This window comes from Ictalurus furcatus, chromosome 14 (genome assembly GCF_023375685.1).
Source record: "Ictalurus furcatus strain D&B chromosome 14, Billie_1.0, whole genome shotgun sequence".
Lineage (NCBI taxonomy): Eukaryota > Metazoa > Chordata > Actinopteri > Siluriformes > Ictaluridae > Ictalurus > Ictalurus furcatus.
The window spans coordinates 13,127,615-13,154,305 of NC_071268.1; the positions used below are offsets into that span (position 1 = coordinate 13,127,615).

A 26,691-nucleotide genomic window follows, 5' to 3' on the forward strand; every position below is an offset into this window, starting at 1 on the left:
ACACCACAGAAGAGTAACGTCAACGCTCAGTTTCTCGGAAATATGCCCACTTAACATTTCTATTGTTTTTTTTTTTTTTTTTTTTTTTTTTTAAACAGTAAGGTATTCGTTTGACACTTTACATGACATGTTTTGCATGAAACAAACATGAAGCTGCCTAAACAGCAACTGTAAACACAGTCAACATATTTCAATAAACACTTTTATGGCCACCAATTTATAGAAAAACTGTTTCTTGGACACCTTTCCAAAATGCCTAAAGGGAGGAATGTGTGTGCTGTGGATTATCTTGAAAGTACTATGGTGTATGCTTGCTGCATATACAAAATGATGGCACCCTTATTATAATCTAGTTTACCTTTGCATTGTAAACAAATCAGAGTTTTAATAGACAACTGGCTTACTATTTGTAAAAAAAAAAAAAAAAGGGAACAAAACCAATAGAAGCAGAAGAATATAACTACTCACTCACTCACTCGCCTTAATGAGGCAAAATATGCTAGGTTAAATATTACTAAACACAAAATGAGTCGCAAATTCTCGAGCACCATAAGGTGACTAAAACATAAGAATTTAAAAAGGGGTTCAACACTGAAAACCGTAACCATCATGGACACTCAACATGGCCTCTTTTTTAATTTTTTTTTTATTGCAATGGCACAAAGGAGAGTGCACAGTTTCCTGTGCTAGAAGGTCACTGGCTTTGGCGGTTGGTGATTTGGGACATGCATTCGGTTAAAGTCAGCACACACTGGTTTGGGCTGGGAGGAAAGTGCTGCAGGTTTTATTGGCAGTCTGGGAGGCTGCAGTTGATTCCTGTAGACGTTCTGGTTCTGCGCAGACTGGACTGCTGTGTAAGGTAGCAGAGGAGAAGAAACAGCGGACGGCGGGTCTGTAAACTCAGGCGGAGGTTGAAGGAAGGCGCAGTTTGATGTTACACAGCCATGAGGGTCAAGGTGTTCTGTGGCTGGCTTTAGAGGTGGAGCTGGAGCCGAGTCAGGAATGTAAAACAAGCTAGGTGGAGAAGGCCAGGGCTGAGAAGTGAGGCCCAAGTTCTCCTGGTCTCCTGGAATCTTCTCTATAGACTGCTCTTCTTCTTCAGACAGATTGTCATAATGAGAGTGTTCAGAGGGTCGTCGAGCACCCGGGGATACCGGGATGTAAAAATTGACAGGGAACTTGCCATACTGTCGCTGTGCTCTGTAGGAAGATGGTGATGTAGACAGATCCTCCTGGATGAGGTTCAGTTTGGTTGGCGCTGGTGGGAACGAGCCCTCCGAGGGTGAAAGACCAATCCCAGACTCTGGGTCGAGGCAGGGTAGAGGAGGTGGAGGCAGTTCAGGGAGATTTAGAGAGTCCACCTGTATACATGTATACATTAGAGTCTCCATGTATACCTCATTCTCTGAGGGCAGGTATGGAGGAGGCCATTCACCCGAGTCTGCCTGGAAAAGGTTCTCTCTACTCCCGGGTGACAGAGAATTACGTGCAGAAGAGGAAACCAGCCTCTCTTCTGCAGCACCAGCCTCGGGGCTTTTCATGTCTGGCTGTGAATATGAGATTTGGAGTTCTGGACACTGTGGCTGGGGGTGCAGGGATACTGCTCTGGCTGGAGGCGTAGGTGGAAGCCGCTTCCGAATGGTGGGGCTATTTGTTTGAGGGTGAACTGGGCATTGGTCAGCATCTTTGGCTGGCTGTACAGAGGTTATAGGGGTTAGCACAATTGGATGCTCTACACCCAGAGGTTTCTTCGGTAGCTCATCACCTTTAGCTGTAAAAATACAAAAACAAATATACTTAGTTTAAGTCTGTGCTCATTGTATCTTTTCTAGATCTTTTTTGCTACCTATAGTCCTGTGAAAAGATAAGTACACCCCATTGGAAATTGTTGGCATTTACACACACACTATATTATATATATATATATATATATATATTTGGAGAAGCAAACATTTGATTCTCTTTGAAACAGTGCCTAATAAGTTGATATACTTGAACAAAGCGATAAGGCAAATTATATTTTCAACCATTTATTCAACAGAAATATCGATGTGATATTCTTCTGTGGAAAACCCAAGTACACCCTTGGCCCCCTTTAGGTGTTTTGCATAATTGTCCACCAGTCTCTGACATCAGCTTGCTGAAATTTTTGACCACTCTTCTGTGCAATAGTATTTCAGTTGCAAGATGTCTGAGGGTTCAGACTGTGTTCTTGCCTCTCTCTAGTCATAATCTATTTTTTACTGGTTTTATCGGTAGAAATTATGAAGCTCCTTAAATGAATAAAGAAACGTCTTCAAGATTATAGCACAAGACCTGTTGCCTGACTTGCTACTACTAGCGTTCTGACAATTCAGGGACAATTAAATATACTGAGACTCAACACTTCATTCTTAAAAGAAAAGGAAGAAAGAAAAAAAAAAAGCAGAAACAGATAATGGTGCGTACGTGCAGGAGGAAGATCCAACTTCATTTTTCGTAGCTCAGACATGGCGTTCTGCAGCTGCTCTATAACAGCATCATCGCTCAGCTGGAAGGAGGAGGAGATGCTCTCCTGCAGAAACTCTCGCAGATCCTCCAAAGGCATCTTCAACAGACACTCTGAGAAGGTGCAAGAACAGTTCTCTACTTATTCACGATATGCAAGAGCCTGTCATGTGTGTCCAACATGACATCGTAACAAACTGACTAAACTTCTCAAAGCCTCCAAAACAATCACATTTACATCTCTGAGTGTGAAGAAATAAAGTGATGCTTACTCTTGTGTATTTTAAGAGCCGTGTAAGCCATGGCAGGCAAAATCCTCTCTCCTTCAAGAATGTAAATGTCCCAGAGACGCAGAGTCAACGTGAATGGTGTCTATTTGATAAAGACATTAGAGTTGACAAACTATAGACAGTACAGGCACCCTATGTTTTGTTATAGATTTTTTGTTTCATGACTTCTACATTATCAAGTCAGCACAAAACATTTTAGATTTCAAAACATTAGTTTTCCAGCACACAATTAACTGTTACAGAAACATGTCTGTATGTCATTAAAGAAAGCAGCATATTACATAAGAGACCACTTTTCAGACAAAAAAAACAAACCCACAATGACTGCTGGATTTTCTGCACTAGCAAATATGCCTTTATATTAAATGCCTTAAATGTTTCTACATAATAATACATATAATTCTACATAGAGGCCAGTCAACAGTAATAAATGAAACAAAGTCAATATTTGGTGTGAAGATCCTTTGATGTACAGTGTTATAAGGACATTAGCTGGTAAGTATCCTGCAGAACCAGCCACAGTTCTTCAGGAGATGTTGACTGTCACACTTGCTTCTTAATTTTTCAGTAAAACCCAGCAGCCTTCATTGTGTTTTTAGTCTGAAAAGTGGTCTCTTACATAATACGCTGCTTTCTTTACATTTTTCTCTAAAATTTAATTTTGTGCCAGAAAACTAATGTTTTGAAATCTAAAATGTTCTTGTACTGTGCATATATCTTATCACAGTGTGGATGTCCATCATGTGAGGTACATGAGGTTTCTGTTCAATGTTATGTCCAGGATTTATAAGTTTGCTTAAAAGCTAATGAAACACAATTCTCGAACAGTGCTTTATGGTCCAGATAGGATATCTGGGTGAATCAAAAGAAACCCAAATGTGGAAAACTCCTCACCCTGTCGATAAAACACTGCAGGAACCATTTGGTTGTGTATATACCAGTAGTCATCTGCTCCTTATCCTGAACAAGAGAGAGACAGAAAAATAAGCCTGTAAAGGTAACAAACCATTTCAAGCTCCTGTTTAACTAAATATATTAGAGAAGAAGACCTTACCAAGTGCTTCTTGAGCTTTGGAAGAAGTTTAGCCAAGATCTGGTCATGATGAGTCTGGAAGCGGTGCAGTTTGGGGAAGCCAGGGATGAAGAATCCTGGGAGTAACCAGACAATCGGCATTGTAAACACGGCATGATACAGCTCACTTCAAATGATTCAATGTGAAAACTGATCACTCAGGAATTTCAGGCATTCAACGTTATTAACGTTGAAGAATTCATTGAATTTTAAATACTACTACCTGTAACGATAAATAATAAACTTCACACAGTAGATAAAACCATCTCACCATGCATAGCATGCTTCTGGTTGGTGAGAAGCTGAGACAGGGCCCAGAATGCATCCTCCTCGTTCAGGTACATCAGTAAAATGGCTGCAATCTGGCTCATGCCCTGGCAGTAGCTCACCTCCTACAGATAAAAATCCCCCAGAAAAACCCAACCGGTCATTTATCATCATCACAGATGCAATTACACATTACTTAAATCAATAAAATATTACTAGCATATAAACAGCAAACAATATCCAGACCAATTTAGAAATTCAAATGACCACAACTACATGGTTCAGATGTGATTTTTTAGAGCTTTATCTAACTCTATCAAAACCAAGTGAGATGAAAGCAAAAGGGTTTGGCAAAAACAAGGTGTGTAGGTCTAGTGCTATTCACCTCTCCTCCGATTAACTATGCATAATTAATAATTTCCTGCGTCATGTAACTGACACTCACCGTATTGTAGACCGAATACGCTGCCAGCACATGGAACAGGGCTTGCTGTCTGTTAAAAGAAAAAAGTGGTGGTTAGTTTAAAGCTCTGATTCAGACTATGCTCAGACTATATACACAGGGAGAAATGAGCTTTAATAATTTGGTTTAAAATACTGCTTGAAACGTAAGTGATGATATTTCTGTTAAATGAGAACCGACAGGGAAAACAGGAAACAGATGCATGAGAGAATTGGGTACAGTGCTGCTCCTGTATGCACAGAGGTGTTAACAGGGTGGAGGGGGAGGCATAGATGTTCCTTGCTGAGGTGAAGCAGCACTGATGCAGTTTCATTGCACTTCCTCTGCTGTGTGCAGTCCAGCTCAACCACATAGAAGCATGAAACCACATCATGTCCTGCTGCCTTGTGAGCACAGACCACAGAACTGTTCATCACTTAACGTCATAAAACGATGTTTTGCCTTTGGCAACCTCAGAATATAATCCCACTCAGGTCCATCGTTACACCATCCGGATACATCGCTATGTCTTTTGTGTGAGTGAAATCTGTGTCGTTTTGAACCGGATGTCCTAACCATAATGAGTGTCTGAGACACTGATGAACTATGGGAAACCACAGGACAACATTTTATGCTCAAGAGTATTGTTTAGGACATTTATTCTGAGCACTGAGTGGTGGGCTGTTACTTCCTGTAACACCTCACTCACATACAGGAAATTGAACCTAAAAAAATAAAAAATAAATAACGAGAGAGGAAGTGGCTCTTGTTATGGTTACAGCTTCACAAAGTCCAAAGTTTTTATTTCACAACCACCTGAAAACAAGCGACCATGGCGTTAAAACACAAAAACGCAATAGCTGAAAAAACACCTTTCAGATTCAAGTAAAGGAAATTAAGGGAAAACAAACATTGCTTGATTTTTTTCCCTATAGTTTGAAACGATTCTGTTGAAGTACAAAGCCACTGAAAGTGCTGGGCACGTGTGTTTTTCAGTATAACAGGAAGACAAAGCAGACCATTGGAGCATTTAATCTATATTTCACGGGCAAGTGAAAGAGACTGATGAAACAGAATGATAACAGCCAACATCTTGAAACAGACATGAATTTATACTGGTGTTTAAATCCTCTGTATGCTTGTGTGTTTACATTTGTGTGAGGTAAACTTGAGACGTACTTGACTCCAAATCTCTCCATGAACATTACATGATTCCTAAAAGTCCTGTTGACATCCAGGTCTATCTGTTTGATTTCTGTTGAGAAATTCCTGGCTTGTTCCTTCATTTTCTGCACAACAGAGAACAAATAAAACATTATTTCAGCTGTAATAACAAACAATAACATCAATACAGATTGGCTATAGTATGGTATAGAAGAAAGTGCTGCATTTACATCCATCAGCTGTCACGCACACATAAATACCAAAGAAAAAAAAAAAAAAAATCAGTCTAGAGATCAGTGTGTCTTGTTCTATTCGTTCAAGCCTCCCCAAAAACATCAGAGAAAAATCTTAAGAGGTTCTATTGTTGAGAGAAGCTTCTACTAAGGATTTGAAGAGGAAGGATGGGTGGGGCCGAACACAATGCTGTAGACAACATAATATTTTATGATTTAACGTTTGCCAATGAAATGAAATCAATTCATGTTGCGATAAAAAAAATGTTACTGAGCCCAATCATGAAATTCTAAAATATTAACTACGCTGTGTCCAAATACATGTTCAACTATGTCACCCCTTACATTTACCACTTGATTTAAACAATACCCAACACATATTCTAGAGCAGTGGTCACCAACTCTGTTCCTGGAGATCTACTTGCCTGCAGACTTGTTCTGCTGGGCATGATTATGGTTGGAGCTCATGTCATCATTGCAAGAATTTACAAAGTTTTTTTTTTTATTTTTTTTTTTTTAAAAGTTTATCTTCAATAAAAAACCTAAATCCGGCCTCACTTCAATAAAAATGTTTCATATGAATCAATAGAATAAAAAAAGAGGAGTTGAAACCATCACAGCACAATAATAAGCCTCAGGCATATTGGAATTTGGCATAAGGGGCTTAAAGGAGGATCACCTATTGCCAGAAACTTGTGAGTGAGTCTGTAGTAAACATCTAACGGAAACAGACGGAGTTGTCAGACAATGAGCAGTCCAGTGCACGATTTAACGGTTTGATATAAAGCCTGACTCACAGAAGCTACATTCCGAACTCTTCTGTGCTGCATAACTGTAGCACAGCACATAACTGTGGCTAGATAGCTGGAGCTATAATATTTTCATCTCTAATGATATTGAATTGTTTCTCTTAGTCAGGAATTCACTTTCGTCACCTGATTTCATTAAACTTCCCCCTACTGACTGAGACTTATCAAATATTTTATATAAATGAGCATGACTGTGTGTTGGATTGCAAGAATCAGCCATGAAGGTTGAGCGACACTGAACTAGCCCCAAGTGTTTGCAGGTTTGAGAATCTTAAACTCGTAAAAAATTTAGCATCCATTTGCAAATCGGCCAGTTAAAAACAATTTAACTGACTATGGTCCCAAAAACAACAAGACTTAAGCATGTCTAGCCAAACAGATCTCTGAGCTTTCCTTTGCCCTATTATAGCATAAGTACAGGAAGCAAAACACACATCCTGCCCAAGTCTCTTACCTCATATTTCCCCTCATTTTGCTGTTTCACCTGATCCAGCTCCAGCAGGAGAGCCCAGGCCTGGCCACGCAGCTGCAGGGGAATCCCCTTATACACACGCTTCATCATCTGCATTACACATACACACACTTGGATTGAGATCAGTGGATTAGGATCTAATATCTGTGCTCACGGTAACTAGAACATTGTAGTGCTCACCTTCTCATTGTTATGGTACCTGTTCCAGTTTTTCACCATCTTAAGCCATTTCTCCACCCTTTCAATCTCCTGATTTTTATGCTGTGGGCAGAACATCGAGAAAGTTGATGATGAACAGGAAGAACTGGAAAATGGATGCCAACGTGCAACAAGTATGTACATCATAATTAACTATAGATGGGTGACAAACTAAAGGAAAATCCAACATAGAGTCTTAACGTTTTGGGCATCCAAAATCTCCCACAGGGGTTGTTATCTGATGACTGTAAAGGCCATAGTGCATGCTTTACATTATTCTCCTATTCATCAAAGCATTCAGTGAGCCCCTGTGCATTGTAGATGGGGACAAGGTCATCATGGAAGAGATCACTCACATCAGCGCAGAAATGCTTCGTCAATGAATAAAGGTAATCAGTCGGAATAACTTTGTATTGATTTGCAGTGACCTAATGACCTTCTCTCTAAGGGAACAAGTGGACCTTGACCTGTATTTTTTCCCTTTAATTGGTCACCCATATGAATGCATGTACAGTGTGTGTCTTGATCTGACCTTCTCCTCCACTGTACTCGGTGTGGGTAACTCCTCCTCACTGGAGAGAAAACACCAACAGTAATAAATTGAGACACAAAATAACACACACACACACACACACACACACACACACACACACACACACACACACACACAGCAGTCCACATTAAAGCATGTTATATAAATATGAACTAAACAAATCATTCCCTAGCAGAAGGATGTTAAGGTCACCGTTGTGCAAGCCCACAAAAGTGCTATAGGTGACACAGGCAGCCCATAATGAAATGGCTCATCAAGTACAAGTTGTCTCATCATTGATTAATGTCTCATGTCTAATTCATCTTTAATACCAAACACTAAATCGGGCTGAACAGAGCAGCAGGACAGCAAAGAACACAGCATGACTTACTGCAGGAAGCCAAAGCGGTCCATGACCTTGTAGACATTGTAGTTGGCATCCTCCCAAGGGTTAATGTGAACGCCCTCCGTTCTGCCCTGCAACCATTCAAATAAAGCCTTTAGGGGAAGTCAGCAGGAGCAAAAAACAAGCAGAACGTGCACAAGGGAAAACAGTATGTACTAGCAGACCGGGGAAATGAGGAGGGGCACATTATTACACACTGAAATAACAAACTTTCATGTAGAAATTCACTTTGTTGTCTTCGCTCTGTACCTGTGATGACAAATATGGACCAACGGTGTGAAATGTGGGAAAGTTGTTGAATACTGCTGACTGTCTGAGATGACATAAATTAAGAATAAATAATATAGTACATCTTTAATGGGCCTTTGACTGGATATGCAGCAAAATACAAAATCCTAAAATGAATGTTTTGGCTAGGGATGTCACGATACCTAAAATCTAGTAGTCGGTACCGATACCACCAAAAGTACACGATACTCAATACCAAAGTCTGTTCCACGGTGGGGTATAAAAATAAAATAAAAAAACTCTCCTGGAGGACATCCTCCTCTGGCTGATACTGGCAAAGAGAGTGAGAAGGGGAGAGAGTGGGAGAGGGGGGAGGGTATTTTAGTTATCAAACACTGTCTGACAATGAGTCTCCGGAGGTGCACGCTTAAACACACACACACACACACCCCTTATACTCTGAATGCAAGCATTAGTTTAAATTCACTGATATGGTGGCAGACCAAAAAGATTTATTAAAAGCATGAACATTTGAATAATTATTAGTGACATTAGGCTACATGTAGTTGACAGGACACGGGCTGAATGGTGATGCATGGTGGCCCATTTGGAGGTAGTTTATAACATCGCAATGCGTTGGCGTCGTTGACAATTAACAGATTAACAGGCTATTGCAAACATTACATGGAGCATAACGTTAGTTGGTTTCACAGCCACAATACCAGCTGCCTCAAACAAATATAATATAGGACCGTCTTTCAGGCGCTTTGCCAAATTCCAGGTGTTTCCTCGCTTTGTTTGAAATGAACGATAGAGTCGGTTGCACACCGGAAACTGATACTAGCTTTCCTCTCAACGAGTCGGGGCGGAGCTAAACTCGTTAAACTAAGCTAATCTCCTGTAGTTTTTCCCGTGTGCTTGTAGGCGTTCCTCTTCTTCTTCACCACTTGTGGACCGACTAAAACACTTGCGCGTATTTGCTGCCCCCATCAGGTCCGGAAGAATCGCAACCTAGGTACTTTCGTTACAAAGGGTACTAACGCTACTCCAGAAAAACAAGTACCGTCACGTTTTAAGAATGTTGGTATCAACTTGGTACCGAAGTATCGGTTCTCGTGACATCCCGAGGTCTGGCTATATTTCATGTTAATTCAATCATAAATATTGCCACAATAATGGCACCATTTCTCTACTTACAGTAAATAAAACAACTTGAATAAAATGAATAAAAATATACATAACCCCATTCCCCAAATCATTATTTCATTAGAGCATGTGTTACTTCAGCAAATATTAGGTCTACAACTGAATAACCACTATCCTTCAACATTCAGTAAAGCTGCTCCCAAATGGCTTCTTATTCACTAGATTTGCCCAAACATAGAACAGAATGGTCATACTATCTTGTTTCTGCCCACAGAACGGTCACTCTACTGATGCCTCTTTGTTTTTCACACCACTCTGCATAAACTTTAGAGACTGCTGTATGTGAAAATCCCAAGATGTCAGCAGAAGGCCAGCAGTTTCTGAAACACTCAAACTAACCTGTCTGACACCAAAAACCATACCATGGTCAAAGTCACTGAGAACATTTTTCCCTATTTTGATGTTTGAAGTCAATATTAACTGAAGCTTTCGACCTGCATGCATAATTTTATGCAGTTATACACAGTGTGTACATATTATTTTCATTTTGCACTTTAACAATTTTGTTCAAATATATACACATTACTATTATCATTCTATTTTTGAATAAATTCAGAAAATATCAAAAATTCAGGTTCTGTATTTTGGCTGCAATCCAGTCAACAAGATAATAAAATTGTACACTTGTATAAAATTGTATAAATGGAGTCGTAATTTGTTGGCTCTCACATTGTCATCATAATATTTAATAACTTATTATTGAATAATGCAGTATTAGCAGGTAATGCTAGTGACTGAGCAATAATACCCCAAAACCACTGCACCACATGTGTTTGACAACAGCTCTGATGGACATAAGAACCCCATTTCTAACAAACATATGAGCAAAGTCTGTGACTGTGAAAATGCAACTATAATTAAACAATAGCGTGTGTCTATCGAAGAGCAAATCAGGAAGTGTTACAGCGGCCCCAGAACTAGCTCTGAGTTTAGAACAGCCATCATGAGATCATAGATAGCACACACTTCAGTGGTTACGATGTAATTATTCAGACGTCTGTTTATATCCAAACTTGAGCTGGTAACTGCAGCAATGCCAAACTGGGGCTTAAATAAAATCCTGCCTGAACAGGAAGGTTCAGAAGCAACAGGTTTCTGATGGCTGCCTTCCAACTTGGCTAGAACCGCACCACTTCATAATGAGATCTGACGAACCTTCTCATATTTTGAGATGATCTCAGCCCGTTCTTCAGCTATTAATGTGTCAATGTCCTTCTTCATCTCAAACCTAAAAAAGCAACAAAGGGAAGATTGACGGTTATTTGTTTAGTCATAAACAGGGAAATCTGAGAACTAGGGCTGGGCAATATGATGACGTAATATTGACATTGTAATAAATTCTGAGATGTCTAAGGCATCGTGATGTAATGTCAACATTCATTTTTTGTTTTGTTTTCAAAATAATTTGCACACTAACTGAAATCAAATTTTAATAGATTTTTAAACATTTAACACCTTTTTAGTATTATATTTCTAAATAGTTGTTTTTTTTTTTATACACATTAGAAAAAATAGCTCAGTTTTTTACAGTTCTGAAATGCAACACTACTATTTTGCAGATAGTTTGTTAGAAAACATACAAATTGTGTATTAAAAAATGGCTTATAATAATTTGGTCATATTGCCCAACCCTAATGTAAATAATATTTATAACAACTTGAATTCTTTTTTGCCAGAAAAATCGTCTTTCAGAATACTTCAAAGGTCACAATATGCTGATGCATATCATGTATCCCTGAAATGTCTTCAAGTAATATGACAGCATATTTTTGCCATATGAGCCATTCCCACTGATAACTGTACACTAAGCTTTGAAAGAACCATGAGGAATTTTATTTGGGGGGTTTTTTGTTGCCTTTTTGAGTGTCTCCTCTACAGGTGCTATAACAAGCTCAAGAGTACAAACGTGCTGTGTAGCATCATCAGACAGAGAACAATTTAACCATCCAAGAGCTGCAGATATTGTCACAAACATTTTATTATATCATAGTGAATCTGGTCAACAAATTACTTTACAATCATCTATACGGTTGTCTGGAGCTCGATTATCTACATCATACGTGCATCATTCACCTACTCAGTAATGCGCGCCACTTCACTCCTGGTCCTAAAACTGCACACTGAACCCTGCACAAGCTCACAAGCAAATTCCCGAACAGACAGTCCAGACATATTACACTGACAGGTCGGTTAGCACCTCCTGTCTAAAGGGAAACTCTTTTCCACCAGTGTCCAGGTTGATTATCACACATTTACCAATGTATATATGGCTCAATACGCGAATCACTGAAATCCACAAATACGTCAAATATCTGAAACTCCCCTAAAACCTCAGCCGCACAAATCACATCAACATCTCCATGGAAACTCATAGGAAACTATGAGTGGACGATATGACAAATACTTCTCCAATTTTTATGATGCGCAATATGCACCATAATAACCTTATATATGTACAGCCTTCTAACCTACTGCCAGCACAACCACCGTGTTGCATGTAAAATAACCTGTGAAGACCTGTGATGATAATTTTCTTTATGGTCTAAAGAAATAAATTATTTAACACCAAAAAATAAGAATTTGATACAAATTTAACCATTCAGCCAAATCAGATTATCTGTTCCTTTCCATTTGCAATAATGAAGAAAATAATTAATTAAAAGGAAATTGATACCTACAATCACAAAAATTCAAAAGTTCACAATTATAACAATAATGAGACGTTATAAACGTACTGTCCAGTCCTACAGGAAACCCCACTGAAACAGCTTCCACCTTCATGTGTGTGACTTGTGCAAGCTTATTTAAGTCAATCTGCATAAAGTTCTCTAAAAAAAAAAAAAAAAAAGGAAGACGGATTTACCTATTGGAAGTCAAATAAAAGAGAAGAGGTGGAAAAGAAAAATCTGGACAGCAGGAAGTGATGGAAATACTGAATGAATTAAGGATGACAACTTTGCTTTTTAAAGCACGAGCAGCTAAAACATTATTAAAAGGTGTTGTTTATCTGCCTGCGTTGTGTGATGCTTTAACAATTAGGTACTTGCATAAGAAATATGCAAACGATTAAGTTCCACCCTTTCTAGAAGTACAGCCTGCAACTTTAATTTTCTTACTGCGACACTGTACCAACTTTAAAATATAGCATTTGTTTACTTTGCAACTGCATTTAGTCTATTTATAATAGGAGGAAAACAAGCATATTCCAGCACATTTTCTTTCAATCCTGTAAAAATCTTTGTTTTTTATTATTATTTACTACAATCAGGCTTATTAAAGACTATCAAGCATCTGTGAAAGGCTCATAAAAGAAGATAAACATCATAAACACAAAGAAATACAACCAATTGCATACAGGAAATGGAATGCCTGTAATGAAGACCTGATTGAGAATTTCCACAAGCTGTGGTCCACATGACACAGCACTGGGTATTACAGTCATTTTAAATGGTAAAGTAATTAAGAACAGTTTTACAGGTCACATAGTTTTAGAGGTCACACCATTAAATACTCTGAGCCACAAGCCTGGGTGGTTGCCGCGCTTCAAAATAAATAAATAAATAAATACATAAAATAGATCATGGAGCCTCTACTCCACCAGCTGTACCATCACCTGTCGACTCAAAGCGCATATCTACTGCATAAACGATGACTACTTTCTCTCCAGGCTAACAGCTCGAACACTTTATTTAGATTCTGTCAGATTTAAGTTACTGCATGGGGAAGTGAGTGAGAAATACAGGGAATCTATAAAACAAGCCACATGTCCTTATACAACTTGTACTACCATGGATTTACTTTGCATGCAAATTTGCAGTAGTGAAAAGAAAAGAAAGAAAAAAAAAAGAAAAGCCTGCACATGACTTGGCTGTAAGCAAAATGATCTTTGCATGTCACAGTAAAATTGATTGCTGAACCGGTCACACACTGTTAGAAGGCAAGCAGACAAACTGCTCTGTGATGATCTTACATGTGACAGTGGAAACACAGTAAACCAGAATACAATGGACTACAAAGATGGATGGATGGCTGGATTGATCTAATGTGAAATGTTGGAGCTTATTTTGATCATAATACTGATATCATGATAAATTACAGCACAGTACATTTTTCTAAGATATTGTGAATAGTGCATTATGTATTTAACCTTTTATTATTATTTTTTTAAAACTCTCGAAGCAGCCAATTTGATGTTTTGTACGAGTTTGAATCTTTAAAAATGTTTTTGCAAACTTTTAAAGCTTTAAAATTGTGAATTTTTCTTCATTATTTCACGGTACCTCTTTTTTTAGTGATTGTTTACTAATGTAGACATTAAATAAAAGTATCATCAAAGTTACTTTAAGGGTAATTTTCACATGCAGCACTGCAGTTTTTCTGGAAACCCTAAGAAGTGTGACGCATATTATGCATCATACAGAAATGTCTTCTTTATAACTCTTTTATATCAGAAGATGTCATTCCCTGAGAGCCCATGCCCTAGACCACATTCTTTCCCATGATCTGAAAGCTCCCTGTCCGGTTTAACTAAAGGAAAGCCAACACATGCTTAGACCATTAGTGGTTGAATGCAGTCCTGTTAGACAGGTGGCATTTCATCTGCTGTCCATGTGAATGTGTGACGATAAACATGAGCTAGACGTATGGGGGATAGTGGTGGGACGAGGTACGAGTTTTAGACAAAACAATATACAAGAAGGTCCTTCAGTATCTCAAATCTGGACACAATATTAGACTAAGGAAATCATATACAGGGAGAATGAATGGAAAAAAAAAAACAGAAATAAACATTAGGTCTATGTTTAGGTATGACTTCTTCATCAAGCCCAGACATGCAGACTAGACTGGGAATGAGGAGCAGATGGCTTAATAAAAGTACATCTGGAACTGGAAAAGACTGAGTAAAGCACCTTATACAGTGCCCTCCATTAATATTGGTGCCCTTGGAAAATAATAGCAAAGAAGGCTCTGAAAAATTGTCTTTATTGTTTAACCTTTGGGGGAAAAAAAAAAAAAAAAAATCACAAAAATACTCTATTCTCATGGATACCAAACAATTGCAACAGGTTTATAGCTGTGATTTGCGGCAAAAGGTTGTTGAACTTCACAAAATGGGAAGTGGCTATAAGAAAATAGCACAAGCATTGAAAATGCCCATTTCCACCATCAGGGCAATAATTAAGAAGTCCCAACCAGTCAACTGGAAATATTATGAATCAACCTGGAAGAGTACTTGTGTCTATATTCTCGTCTATATTCTCTCAATGCACTGGGAAGAGGATGGTTCGAGTGGCCAAAAAATCTCCAAGGACCACAGCTGGAGAATTGCAGAAGTTATTTGTGTCTTGGGGTCAGAAAGTCTCCAAAACTAGATTTTCAAGAAAAAAAGCCTCTACTCTCATCCAAAAACAAACTGAAGCATCTTCACTTTGCCAGACACTACTGGAACTTCTAATGGGATTGGGTTCTATAGTCAGATGAAACAAAAATAGAGCTTTTTGGCAATAAACACCAGAGGTGGTTTTAATGCACACAGAGAGGTAGCCATATAGTACCTCATGTCCACGGTTAAATATGGTGGTGGCTCTTTAATGTTTTGGGGCTGTTTTTCTGCCAGAGGACCTGGACATTTTGTTAGGATACATGGCATCATGGATTCTAGTAAATATCAACAGATATTAAATGAAACCTAACTGCATATGACAGAAAGCTTCAAATGGGCCATGATGGGATCTTCCAGCAGGACAATGATCCAAAACATACATCAAAATCAACACAAAAATGGTCCTGCCATGACCATCCCAGTCCCCTGACTTCAAACCCATAGAAAACCTGTGGGGTGAAGTGAAGAGGAGACTCCACCAGTGTTTGAAGGATCTGGAGAGATTCTGTATGGAGGAATGGTCTCAGATCCCTTGCCATGTATTCTCCAACCTCATCAGGCATTATAGGAGAAGACTCAGCTGTTATTTTGGCAAAGGGAGGTAGCACAAAGTATTGACTAAATGGGTGTCAATAATTTTGCACACGTATATTTAACAAAGATTTTTTGTGATAAACCTGTGTTGTGTTTGCAATTGTTTGATATCCATGAGAGCAGAGCATATTTTTTTCACTTTTCTGAATAAAAGGTTATACAATAAAGACAATTTTTTCACAGATTTCTTTGCTCATATTTAACAAGGGTGCCAATATTAGTGGAGGGCACTGTATCTGGAATATTGCCTTTATGGGATGGGGTTTGTTATCATCTATATTTTAGTTACTGGTGTTTCAGGGTAAAACACCACTTAACTACTGAATACAGAGCTAGTTTTCTCCTTCTGACCTGTATAATGTAGTAAGATCTATGACCAAGCACTTTGGCAACATGGCACAGGAAATATGGTGATCAGAGATGGTAAAAGCTCAATTAACAGTAAATTTACTAATTTAAATAAATTAACTTAAAATATGAAAGTAAAAGTGTAAGAAAGATTCATTCGCAGTAGAGAAAATGTCTGCCTCAAATCGCACTGCTTTTAGTTACTGATCATAAATGTGTGCCCCTTTCACCAACAGCTATAGCTAACCATCAACAGCTTTATTCCTAATATCCCCAATGTTAGCATGACACACACTAGCTGGATACTAATATCTAGCTGTCACAATCCAACTCTCTTGATGAATACAAAGTGTACATAGCAACACACAGATTACAGTGATCGGTAAAACATTTTTATAACTTGCTAAAAGTCACCTTATGATGTTACAAATTAAGATTATAGAGAGATGTAGACATGAAGTGTGTTTAATCTCTACATCTCTCTATATAAAATATTTTTCATTTAAAATGTAATAAGTACAAGTCAAAAGAATTAAGTGAAAGAAAAATATAGATACTTAAAAAAACACAGACTTAAATATAATAACAAAGTAATTGTACTTTGTTACTTCCTGTCTCTGGTGGTGTGAAATGTCACCGTGGTAAAGCAGAGTTTGCATGGTACTGGTAGAGAAAACACCTTTTTGGCCTACACTGTGAAGCATCGTGCATCTTAATCACAGGGTTGTGGTCAACACGGAATCAAATTCAGATAGTTTTTTTTTAACGACCAAACATTCATATAACAACATGTCACATATTTGTTAGACCCCAACTAACAGTTTTACTACAGACTAAACGGCTTTGAGGCAGTTGACCTTCCTTCACCATGCTATTCTTGCCTCTCTCACCTCAATCAGGAGTGTGCCAGCTACAATGGGCCATTGTCTGTAGTGCAGCATAACATCCTCTGAGGATACTATAAACCACAGGTCAATCCCAGCAGGCCAGCACAACAGTACAAATCTGGACCTTAATGCTAGAATAAAACACTGACTGAAGAAGAAGAGGGGAAAAAATGGTAAGATATCTTAAAAGAAAAAACCCTTCTATAAGCAATTCACTGAAAATATTAGTTCATCATCATTTCAGACAAGCTCATATAAACTGGACTGCTGTAAAGAAGTGGGAACATGTATCTAAAGGCAGAGACTATTGTAATATAAGCTCCCACCCACCCGTTAACTAAGGTTTCATGCATCATCCATGCATATAACTAGTGTCATAGTGTCTATAGTAAATGTATAGTCGTATAGTGTCAGTGTAAATGTAGTATAATGTCAGTGCAAATGGACAGGGTTTGTGATAATTTTTACATGCTGTATCTGGTGCAATTTTATACATGCTTCTGCTTCAGACCAAATATTCTGGACCACAGTAAGATGATTTCTCACACCAACTAAACCTGGCCTTTTTTTTAAGAGCTGTTTTTTTTAAAAGCATTTGTCCATTTGTTTGATAACATTTGCTTTTTAGTTTGGTTTGTTTTCTCACTGCATGCGATTAAAGGAACAAAAGAAAAAAAAATGGGGTTGAAAACGCATGCATAAAACCTTTTCGTCAGAAATACAATAGCAGAAAAGAGAAGAAAAAATAAAGGTAAACACAAACCTTTGTGAAGTGGATGTAGAAATCCTAAAAATCAACCAAGCATGAACAACATGGAGCCGCACTTAATAAATTACTAGATAATTAGAGAAATAACTATTTTGTACATCACAGTCTTGTCTGTCAGAAACTCTAGAACATGTCACATTTCCACAGCACTTAAGCTCCGTACTTTGGCTCGGTTTGGGCCTCGCTGCTGATTTCAGCAGCTCACGTCTACAGAAAACGGCCAGCCACAAACCAAAACAGCATGTTTGGTTCACTTCCTGTATTTGGGTCGATTCAGGATCGTATTGATGTCCCACTGCATTCGAAACCTTGACTGGAACCACACTGATACCTCGCTCGGATTGTCTCAATTGTTTGGGTCCACACCGGAGTGTGATTGCTGTGTTCACACCTGCACAAATTAACCAAACCAAAGAGGAAAACAAACCAGGCTTTGAAACAAACTGACCAAACACTGCGTACTGTATATGAAAGAGTAGGAGGGGGGGGAATAGAAGAAGAAAAAAAAAAATCACCAAACTGCCATGGCCTCTGAATAAACACTCTTTGGGTTAAAAATATAATACAATTTATTGAATTTCCATGCACATTCCATAACCCTAAAAATTAACTTGGAACTGTAGATTGTTTTATCAACCATTTGCTCTACAAAAACTAATAACTACTAAGCTGACCAAACCCTCAAATTAACCTGCTTTTCTAGGCAATTTAAAAAAAAAAATTGCATTTTAATTTTATGCAACAGTCAAAACATTCACACCACCTTTTCCACATCTCCCACCTCACTCACTACAATGCCTTTAAAAAAAAAAACTTCAATGAGACCTTTATTTAATGTCCACAAAAATTTTTAATAATTAGTGAAAAAAAAAATTCTACTCAAAATTTGATCATTTACAAATTTTAAAAACTCAGCAACAAATATTTCAGATCTAACGAGTTGCTTGCAATCAGAGTCTGTAACTGTTATAAAAAAAAAGTACTAAAGATACCCGTGATATAATTTATCCCAAAATCAATATTACATCATAATACCATTCAGCCCAACTACTCAGTCCAAAATGTGTTGAAATGTGTACAAAACATGTCACAAAACTGAGAGACATATGATGCATGAGCTGATACGCACAAGATATTTTTAGCATGCGGATTCTGAATAGAACAGCGACAATGTTAAGCAATTTTAAAAAAGTCGCAGTATTTTTTCACTAATTCTCCGTTTTGAGCTCCAGGTTGAAGTTTCCAACAACTATATCATTCCCACCGTGTACCGTACTGCTGGTGCATTATTAAAAACTGCCCATTTCAGACCATTACAGGCATTTGCATGCTTGGAGGTCTGAAAGTGTGCTAACGACAGTGAAACAGCAGTTACACTCGCTCCCATATCATGGACTATAGCCTGGAATTAAAAAAGAAACACTGCAGCATTAGAAAGTTTCAGATCCTTTATGGATTTCCCCTTGACTGATATTTAACTAGGAGGTGTAACCCTTAAAGAGGCAAAGCCATACTCATGAACTCCAACAGACTAAAAGCTCTAATATAAACTAAATGCAGATTTTTATTTTCTCAGGATTAATTGCTAGATTCAAGCCATTATACAAAGAACTACAGTAGATTTATTATTAAATGCAGTACCCAACAGCTTCCCCTCAGGGAAACAATAAAAAAAAATGTTTAAAGTTTGAATGTTTGTGCTGGGCTTCTTCCTAATTTTATAATCATGTCTGAAATTTTTTCTACCACAAAAACCCCACCATAACAAAGTCACAGGAAGTGTGCAAAGGTTTTTCCACAGGTTAAAAGAGGAAAAAGAAAATGTACACTGTACATCACATACCATTTACATCACATAACAAAACTAGAGCTGAGTGATATTTCGCCATTATATCGATATCGTGATAAAAGATTATGCAATATACTTTTCTGAGATATCGCTCATATGGTGTTGTACTTTAATAATTACAAATTAAATGGTACTGAATAGATGCTGTTGATCTGACGAAATTTTTTAAAAAGACTTAATCTTTGTAGGTATTAAAGAAAAGTATCAGTAAATTCGGTAAAATAAACCAAATTTTTACTACTGTTGTGCAGACAATTTGTTAGCTAAATTATATATATATATATATATATATATATATTTAATTTCATGGCTATTTCCTGCGTAACTGTGTTGCTTGCAAGTTAAATACTGCTGAATTCACAGGGACTTGTAAGTATAGCGCTAATAATACATGGATTTAAAACTTTTTTTTTTTTTTTTTTTTTTTTTTTTTAAGTGTTATTGTTTAACAAAAGAAAATTACAGAACCATTGATGTGAGGAAGTTTTCTGTAAAATGTTTACATAACATTTATGGAAGGAGTCTCCAGTGTCGGTGCTTTGTAACAGACAGTAACTTTCCTGATATGGGACTTCAGGTTTTCAAGACAAAGTGTTTACACTTTTTGGTTTCTCTGTACAAGCTGTGCTTTTTTTTTGTCTCGTTAACTTTAAGAGAGAAAAAATAGAGGCTGGTGAAGGAATGACTGTTTATAACAAAAGTGATAATAGGAACTAACTCATCCCATGAATGTTCCATAATAGTAAATGTAACTATAAACATAAAAAACATCACTTATTAATTTTAAAAAAAAGGGAATCACGCTGTTATATGAAAATTATCCACTTATGGATCACACTGCCCCGGCTTAAGATTATTTTCGTATAACAGCACAGCAGGAAGTGTGTTATTCCTTACATACAGCATAAGCTAGCTAAAAAGCATTGTGATATACACTACCTCAATGTATGTAGAATGAAAATAAAAGATTAAATGAACTGAATAATAAAACTGTGATCATTTAGAGAGCCATGAAAAGCACAAGGCTGAAATGTGTCTGGCGAGGAACTTGTAAAACACAGAACACTTACATAAAGGGTAGTGTAAATAAATGTTTAGTAGAAAACACACCTTTTCCTGCACTTAACAGGATCATTACTGAGCCTGTGTAGTACACGTCAGTTCACCACTATGAAGGTGTGCAGAAGGTAAAGGTCTGCAACACCAGCTGTTCATAAAAATCCCCCAAAAGCAGCATGAGAGGCCAACTGACATGAAATTACTGCACTATTGTTCATCTTTTATACTTTTAGAGGGTTTGTATGGACATTTTGGAATTCCAGGACTTTTCTAAACCTTACAAGCATACATTTTGTTTTCTGTAACTAACCAAGAGATTTTTTTTTTTTTTAACTTACTGTTAAAAATAAGGGTTAAAATTTTTTCAGTTAAATGGAGTGGTTTTCCTAAATAAAGCTAAAACACCAACACATTTCACATAATAATGACATTTATGAAATTCAAGTACTTTTAAGCACTTTCAACAAAAAAGGCTCTCTTCCAGTCTAAGCAGTATTCAGTAAAATGTTAAAACGAGTACTTTAAGCAGCTCTGTGTTCAACAGGGACAGGCCAGCGAGGCCGAAGGTGCTACCTGTTCATTTTTATGCGTTTGTCTCAGTAAACTTTCACATGATAAAAATCACTAACACATAAGGTGACTGTCCAAGCAAATTTACGTTTTTCTAATCTTGACAGTCAGGAAGTAACACACTGTACTCATGGTGCTCACCAGTGCCAACAACCAGGAACCAGACAAAGGAATTCAAGGTAAGCTTCATACAAAATGCTTGACGTGCTTAATGAAGATCCACAAACTCACTCAATCATGAAACATCACTTGATCTTCTGCCAGTTCAGAAGTCATGGACGAGGTCTGTACGAGCCCTACTGAGTGGAAAACACCACTACAGTCACTGAAACCAAACTTCCTACTTTTCGCAATGAGGTGCACATGAAAAAGTTCTTCACGAGAGAATTTCTATTTCTAGCCACTGAATCCGCAGTGTATGTACATAATGACACAGTTCTCTGTACTGACCTGTTCCACTGAAACGCACTTATCATGGAAGCTTGAGGTTTGTTGCTGAACACCATGAATAAACTATGCGATTAATGTAAAATGACTAAGCCATTTGAAATGACTACACTCTAATAATAACGGATTTAGGATTAGAAATGCTTCTTTAATGAGAAGCATTTTTTGTCTCCTAAAGAGCATTTGGACTGATTGACCTTTTTGTTGGCACCACAAAACACTAGAAATCCCACCGACATGGCAGCACCAAAAATGGTTTAAGAATAATGTACAGAAAGTTTCTTTAGGGCAGGATGGGTCTCATACTTTCTGCAACCCCTCGGTACAGACTTATTTCATAAAGATTGTGCACCTACTCAATTATTAAGCTCGTTATTCAAATGTCTATTTCTGGAGCCAAAAAGGGTTTTATTCCTGAGCTTTCCACTGACAGAACAAGTCTACTTTTTTTATTTAAGTTATTAAAGTTCATAAACAAACAAACAAATAAATAAATACAACAGAAAACCAAATTGTGGACTCGTGGCTATGCTTCATGAACCCCAAACTAAGAACCACTGCTTTATGGAACCAACAACTAGGTTTTGAACAGAAAAAATTCCTCTTACAGAATTGATCTAGAAACCTTTTCTCAGCATCGTCATTTCATTTACTGACTTTCCCACCATGGAGCAGTACATCAAAAGATATTCCAATCCTTTGTGGATTTTAGAAGGTTTTTGTTATATCCATGCACCATCAGGCTGAAACTGAGGCTCTTATGTGTTTACTTTGAGTTTACACTAAGTTGGCAACACATAACTGCACATTCTTTCCTCTGATGAAGTAGTCTTGTCCCTGAAAAGATTAATTACACACATTCGAGTGAAGAATTCATAAAAGCATTTTAAAAGATTTACTGATGCCCAAACAACTGCCCTTACTTTCTATCATACGCGAGTTTTCAGTAAAGAGTTTTTCTTTCTTTTCTCAGTACAGAGATGTGCTTAAATTTCCATCACACATTACATTAAGATGCAGTAGCAAAAGGTTGGGATGAAAAATGCTGTTCTATTTCTTTACCTGTCGATGTCTCACTTCATCAGAATCAGACAAAGTGTTAAATAAAATGATCCAGGTCTATTCAGACCATGCTTCATACATAAAGGTTTTGCCTAACTTCTGAGATGTCTCTGCATTTATTTATTTAAGTTATGGGTGCAGTGAAGATCACAATAGACAGAACATGGATTAATTACAACCGTTTGGGCAGGATCGTTCTTGTATACATTTTCGAATTTTTCCATTTAAAGGAGCAACATGTTACAACAAATGTTTCCAGAGCCCCTGGTCCATGGCAAGTTCTGCTTTTCATACTTGCAGAAAATGTCGACATTGGTTTAATGCACGGTCTAATTCAGGCCTTTCTTCAAATGACACATCGTGTGAGACTCTGACTCATACCGCACTCATCCAAATTAAACAAAACCATTCACATGGCCATCCTGGTGGCACTGTGCCAAAATGTACATCCTCTCAGCTGTAAGTGCTAGCTCTTTAGCCACATCTGAAGCAGAATTTGCTACACATTTAACCAACATGAGCGGACATTATGCTGCATACCACTCATGAGGAAATGCTTATATTGGTGTGTCACCATTTGTTCATCGCTGTTTCTCAGTCAGAACAAAAGTAGACGCTCCATGCTGAGGTTTTTAGTAAATTACAGCACAAAGATCTATCTAGTATTCTTCTTATGTTAATCCTTCAGGAAGCTCAAGATTATCCAACTGTTGCTTCTTCAAGCTTGGCATAGTCCAAATACTGTATAAAAATTCTCTCTTGCTCCCAAAACAAAGAAGTAAAATGTCTTAGTATCTGAATGATGAAGAGGCTTAGCCAAGTGGCAAAACGTCTTCAACATCATTCACGTTTATTCATTTGGTCTAGACTTTTATTCAAGTGAATTCACAAGATGAGAAGATGAAAGTTGCCCCCAAAGGCTCAACAGTGGCTCCTCTGGAACGCCTGGGATTTGAACTCACATTGTTCCCGTCAATAGATCAGATATTTAAAGTTAAATTTTGGCCAAATGAAATTTAGGGGTTACACACACACACACACACACACACACACACGCAAAACTCAGTTATCTTCAATTTAAAGTTAAATTTTGGCCAAATGAAATTTAGGGGTTACACACACACACACACACACACACACACACACATGCAAAACTCAGTTATCTTCAATAAGTGCTTTATTCAATCAGTAGCCTATCTCAGAAATGCAAGGCACAAGGCAGAAATACTCCCTGACAGGAAAACCAGTCTATCTCGGGGCACCACACACACATTCATACCTAGGGACAATTTTGTGTAGCCAATACACCACTGCCATGTTTTTTGGAGGTTTGAGGAAACCGGAGAACCTAAAGGAAACCCATATGGACACAAAACTAAACAATTAAACTAGGAGTGCACTCATCGCATGTCTTCCATTTTCAATATGTTACCGTTATTGATGGGAACCCTATAATGATTAATCTTTTTAATAACAGAGACAACTGTCTAAAGGCTGATGTTTCCATGTTATACAGAACATCACAGTTGTGACATATACGTACGCATGCTTTAAAACAAGCAATAACGTTCACGGCATGAAAACCATCAGTATATCGGCTGAGAAAGAATTCTCAAATCTGATTCAGTACCGATCTAGTGTTTCCAAGTATCAGTACAACCCTAACGCAAACATGCCTTAGGTCATCGATGAGGTAATATGAAGATTTTTTTATTTCACTAATTTCTTAAACCCAGTGAACTATCACGATCTACATTAGCGACAAGCATCCCTCTCTTACTACTACTAGAAATGTCAAAAATAATCTTGATGAATCAAACTCCTCATACACACAAAACAAAAAACCCTGTGCGAATTTGTTTCTGTGATCAGGCTTATGGCCTGTGAATAGGAAGTTGACATCTTCCACACCCGTGTACTGAGCTGAAGGAAGCAGAAGGCTGTGACCACACTGCATCCTGTTTAGCTCAACTGTGGACATTAAAGTCAACACATTTACACACCAGGTGCTTTCATGGGATTTCTGCTGGAATACTGGAGTACAGTACTGTCATTTAGCTAATCCATCAGTGTGTTTCTAACTCTGTCAGTACACCACAGCTCAGCTAATGCAGTGCAGGCTGGTTTCTCAAGCAGCTTTCAATGTCAAATCACTTACAAACAGCTGTTTGGGCTGATGTTTTCTCCGTATAGTGACGAGAAAAAGGCGAGAAGCTGCACAAGGAAAGTCATTTCAAAACAGATTCTTAGGTAGTTTCCATCATCTAAAACACAGGAATGTAATGATACCTGCTCTCCCCGTAAAGCCTCCATCGTTTTCATGCTTTCAATACAAGTAAATATTTCCTATAAACTATTATAAACTAACAAAACACTTCAAAGGTTGTTTATAGGCGATTTAATACACTCCTGAAATGGTGTTAGCTCTAATAGAAGTAACATTACATTGTGTGTTGTGTGTAAGTATATAATATGTGTATGTGTGTGTCTGTGTGTGTATATTATATTATATTATATTATATATATATACACACACACACACACACACACACACACATATATATATATATATATATATATATATATATATATATATATATATACACATATGTATGTGTGTGTGTATTGTAGTCAACTCCTCCTCGGCCATCACCATGCTCTAACAGAGACATTTGGCTGGTAAATGAAGGCGTGTAACTATGTTTGATATATAAGAACACTTACCGTTTATGATAGGTCTTCTGCACCCCAAAGGCAGCTACACAAATAGTCTTTTTTCATAGTTTCACGTAAGTAGAAAGTGAGACAACTCCGACACATCCATTCTAACTTGGCTCCATGTGAACAACTGAAAGCCCGCACGAGTCAGCGCGGTGACTCACAGCGACTCGGCTCCTTTCAAACGACTCTTCAACGCCAGCCGAGTGAATCGATCAAAATTAATCCACACACTGCTTCTAAGGCAACCTAGATCAGATGAAGCCGTATGTATCGCCACATATGACTGAAAATTTCCATCACTCACTATTAGTCAAAACAGCTATATGCGAGCGGAGCGAGTACAAAAAAAAGAAGAAGTCCCGCCTCCTGTGCTAGGATTGGTCAGTTCGTACTCGTGAAACTGCTTACTGGACAGTGAGCTTGTGTGAGTATGAACCGCTAACCAATCATATTGCGGCAGCCGATATTTATCGGAAACATGTCGGGGAAAATAAAAGGCATCGTTTGTGACATCAACGCAGCAACGCGACATGGTGTGTATATGAATAAAAATTAGATTGTTTCCTAAAACATGAGGTAATGAGACAGGACAACGTTAAAGAGTCCAGTGTAATGGAGAAAATAAGACATGTCAAGGTAACTGACATTAAAATGTCCCAATATAGGTACGTTGGCCCAACTTATACTTAAAAATAAATATTTATATGGCATTAAGCGCCCTCTAGCGGTGATTATAAGTCTTATAATTCAGTTATTCCATTTCAATCTCTAGTGCAGGTTTCTCAAAATGTTGCAGCTATGCATATTTGTTTTCTGAATATCACTGAATTATTCCAATGTTACGTATAAAAATGCATCAACACCTTTTTTTTTAATTCATGAACTTTCCACCCTCAGAACACAAATCAATTACACTGTGTGAAAATTGTTCATCTTGCACTACATGGCTGAAAGTATATGGACACATGATATTTACACCATTTGGCAGACACCCTTATCCAGAGCAACTTACATTTATCTCATTCATATATCTGAGTAATTGAGGGTTTAGGGCCTTGGTCAAGGGCAATACAATGGCAGCTTAGCAGTGTTAGGGTTTGAACTCATGACCTTCTCAGCAATAGAGCAACACCTTAACCACTGAGCTACCACTGCCCCTACCTAAACTACCACTCATATGTGGTTCTTCCCCAAAC

The 26,691-nt window shown here is 37.8% G+C and overlaps 1 protein-coding gene across 1 annotated transcript; it reads right to left on the bottom strand.

Moving 5' to 3' along the window:
- Positions 1-62: 62 nt before the first annotated feature.
- Positions 63-25,990, bottom strand: si:dkeyp-19e1.3 (USP6 N-terminal-like protein). Its single transcript, XM_053641153.1, has 14 exons — positions 25,499-25,990; positions 10,962-11,034; positions 8,358-8,443; positions 7,967-8,006; positions 7,417-7,497; positions 7,219-7,326; positions 5,738-5,847; positions 4,562-4,610; positions 4,121-4,241; positions 3,832-3,926; positions 3,672-3,737; positions 2,760-2,859; positions 2,449-2,601; positions 63-1,771 (listed from the first exon to the last, which is right to left on the bottom strand). Exons 2-14 carry the CDS (start codon positions 11,025-11,027, stop codon positions 687-689), a joined length of 2,160 nt encoding a protein of 719 aa, XP_053497128.1. The 5' UTR covers positions 11,028-11,034; positions 25,499-25,990; the 3' UTR covers positions 63-686.
- Between the last annotated feature and the right edge of the window lie 701 nt (positions 25,991-26,691).

Excerpts from the sequence above, each read along its gene's own strand:
- si:dkeyp-19e1.3 (XM_053641153.1), bottom strand. The coding sequence starts at position 11,027 with ATGAAGAAGGACATTGACACATTAATAGCTGAAGAACGGGCTGAGATC. Across the intron at positions 4,611-5,737 it reads ATGGAGAGATTTGGAGTCAA|ACAGCAAGCCCTGTTCCATG; the intron begins GTACGTCTCAAG and ends TTCTTTTAACAG. Across the intron at positions 4,242-4,561 it reads CGTATTCGGTCTACAATACG|GAGGTGAGCTACTGCCAGGG; the intron begins GTGAGTGTCAGT and ends TTTTATCTGTAG.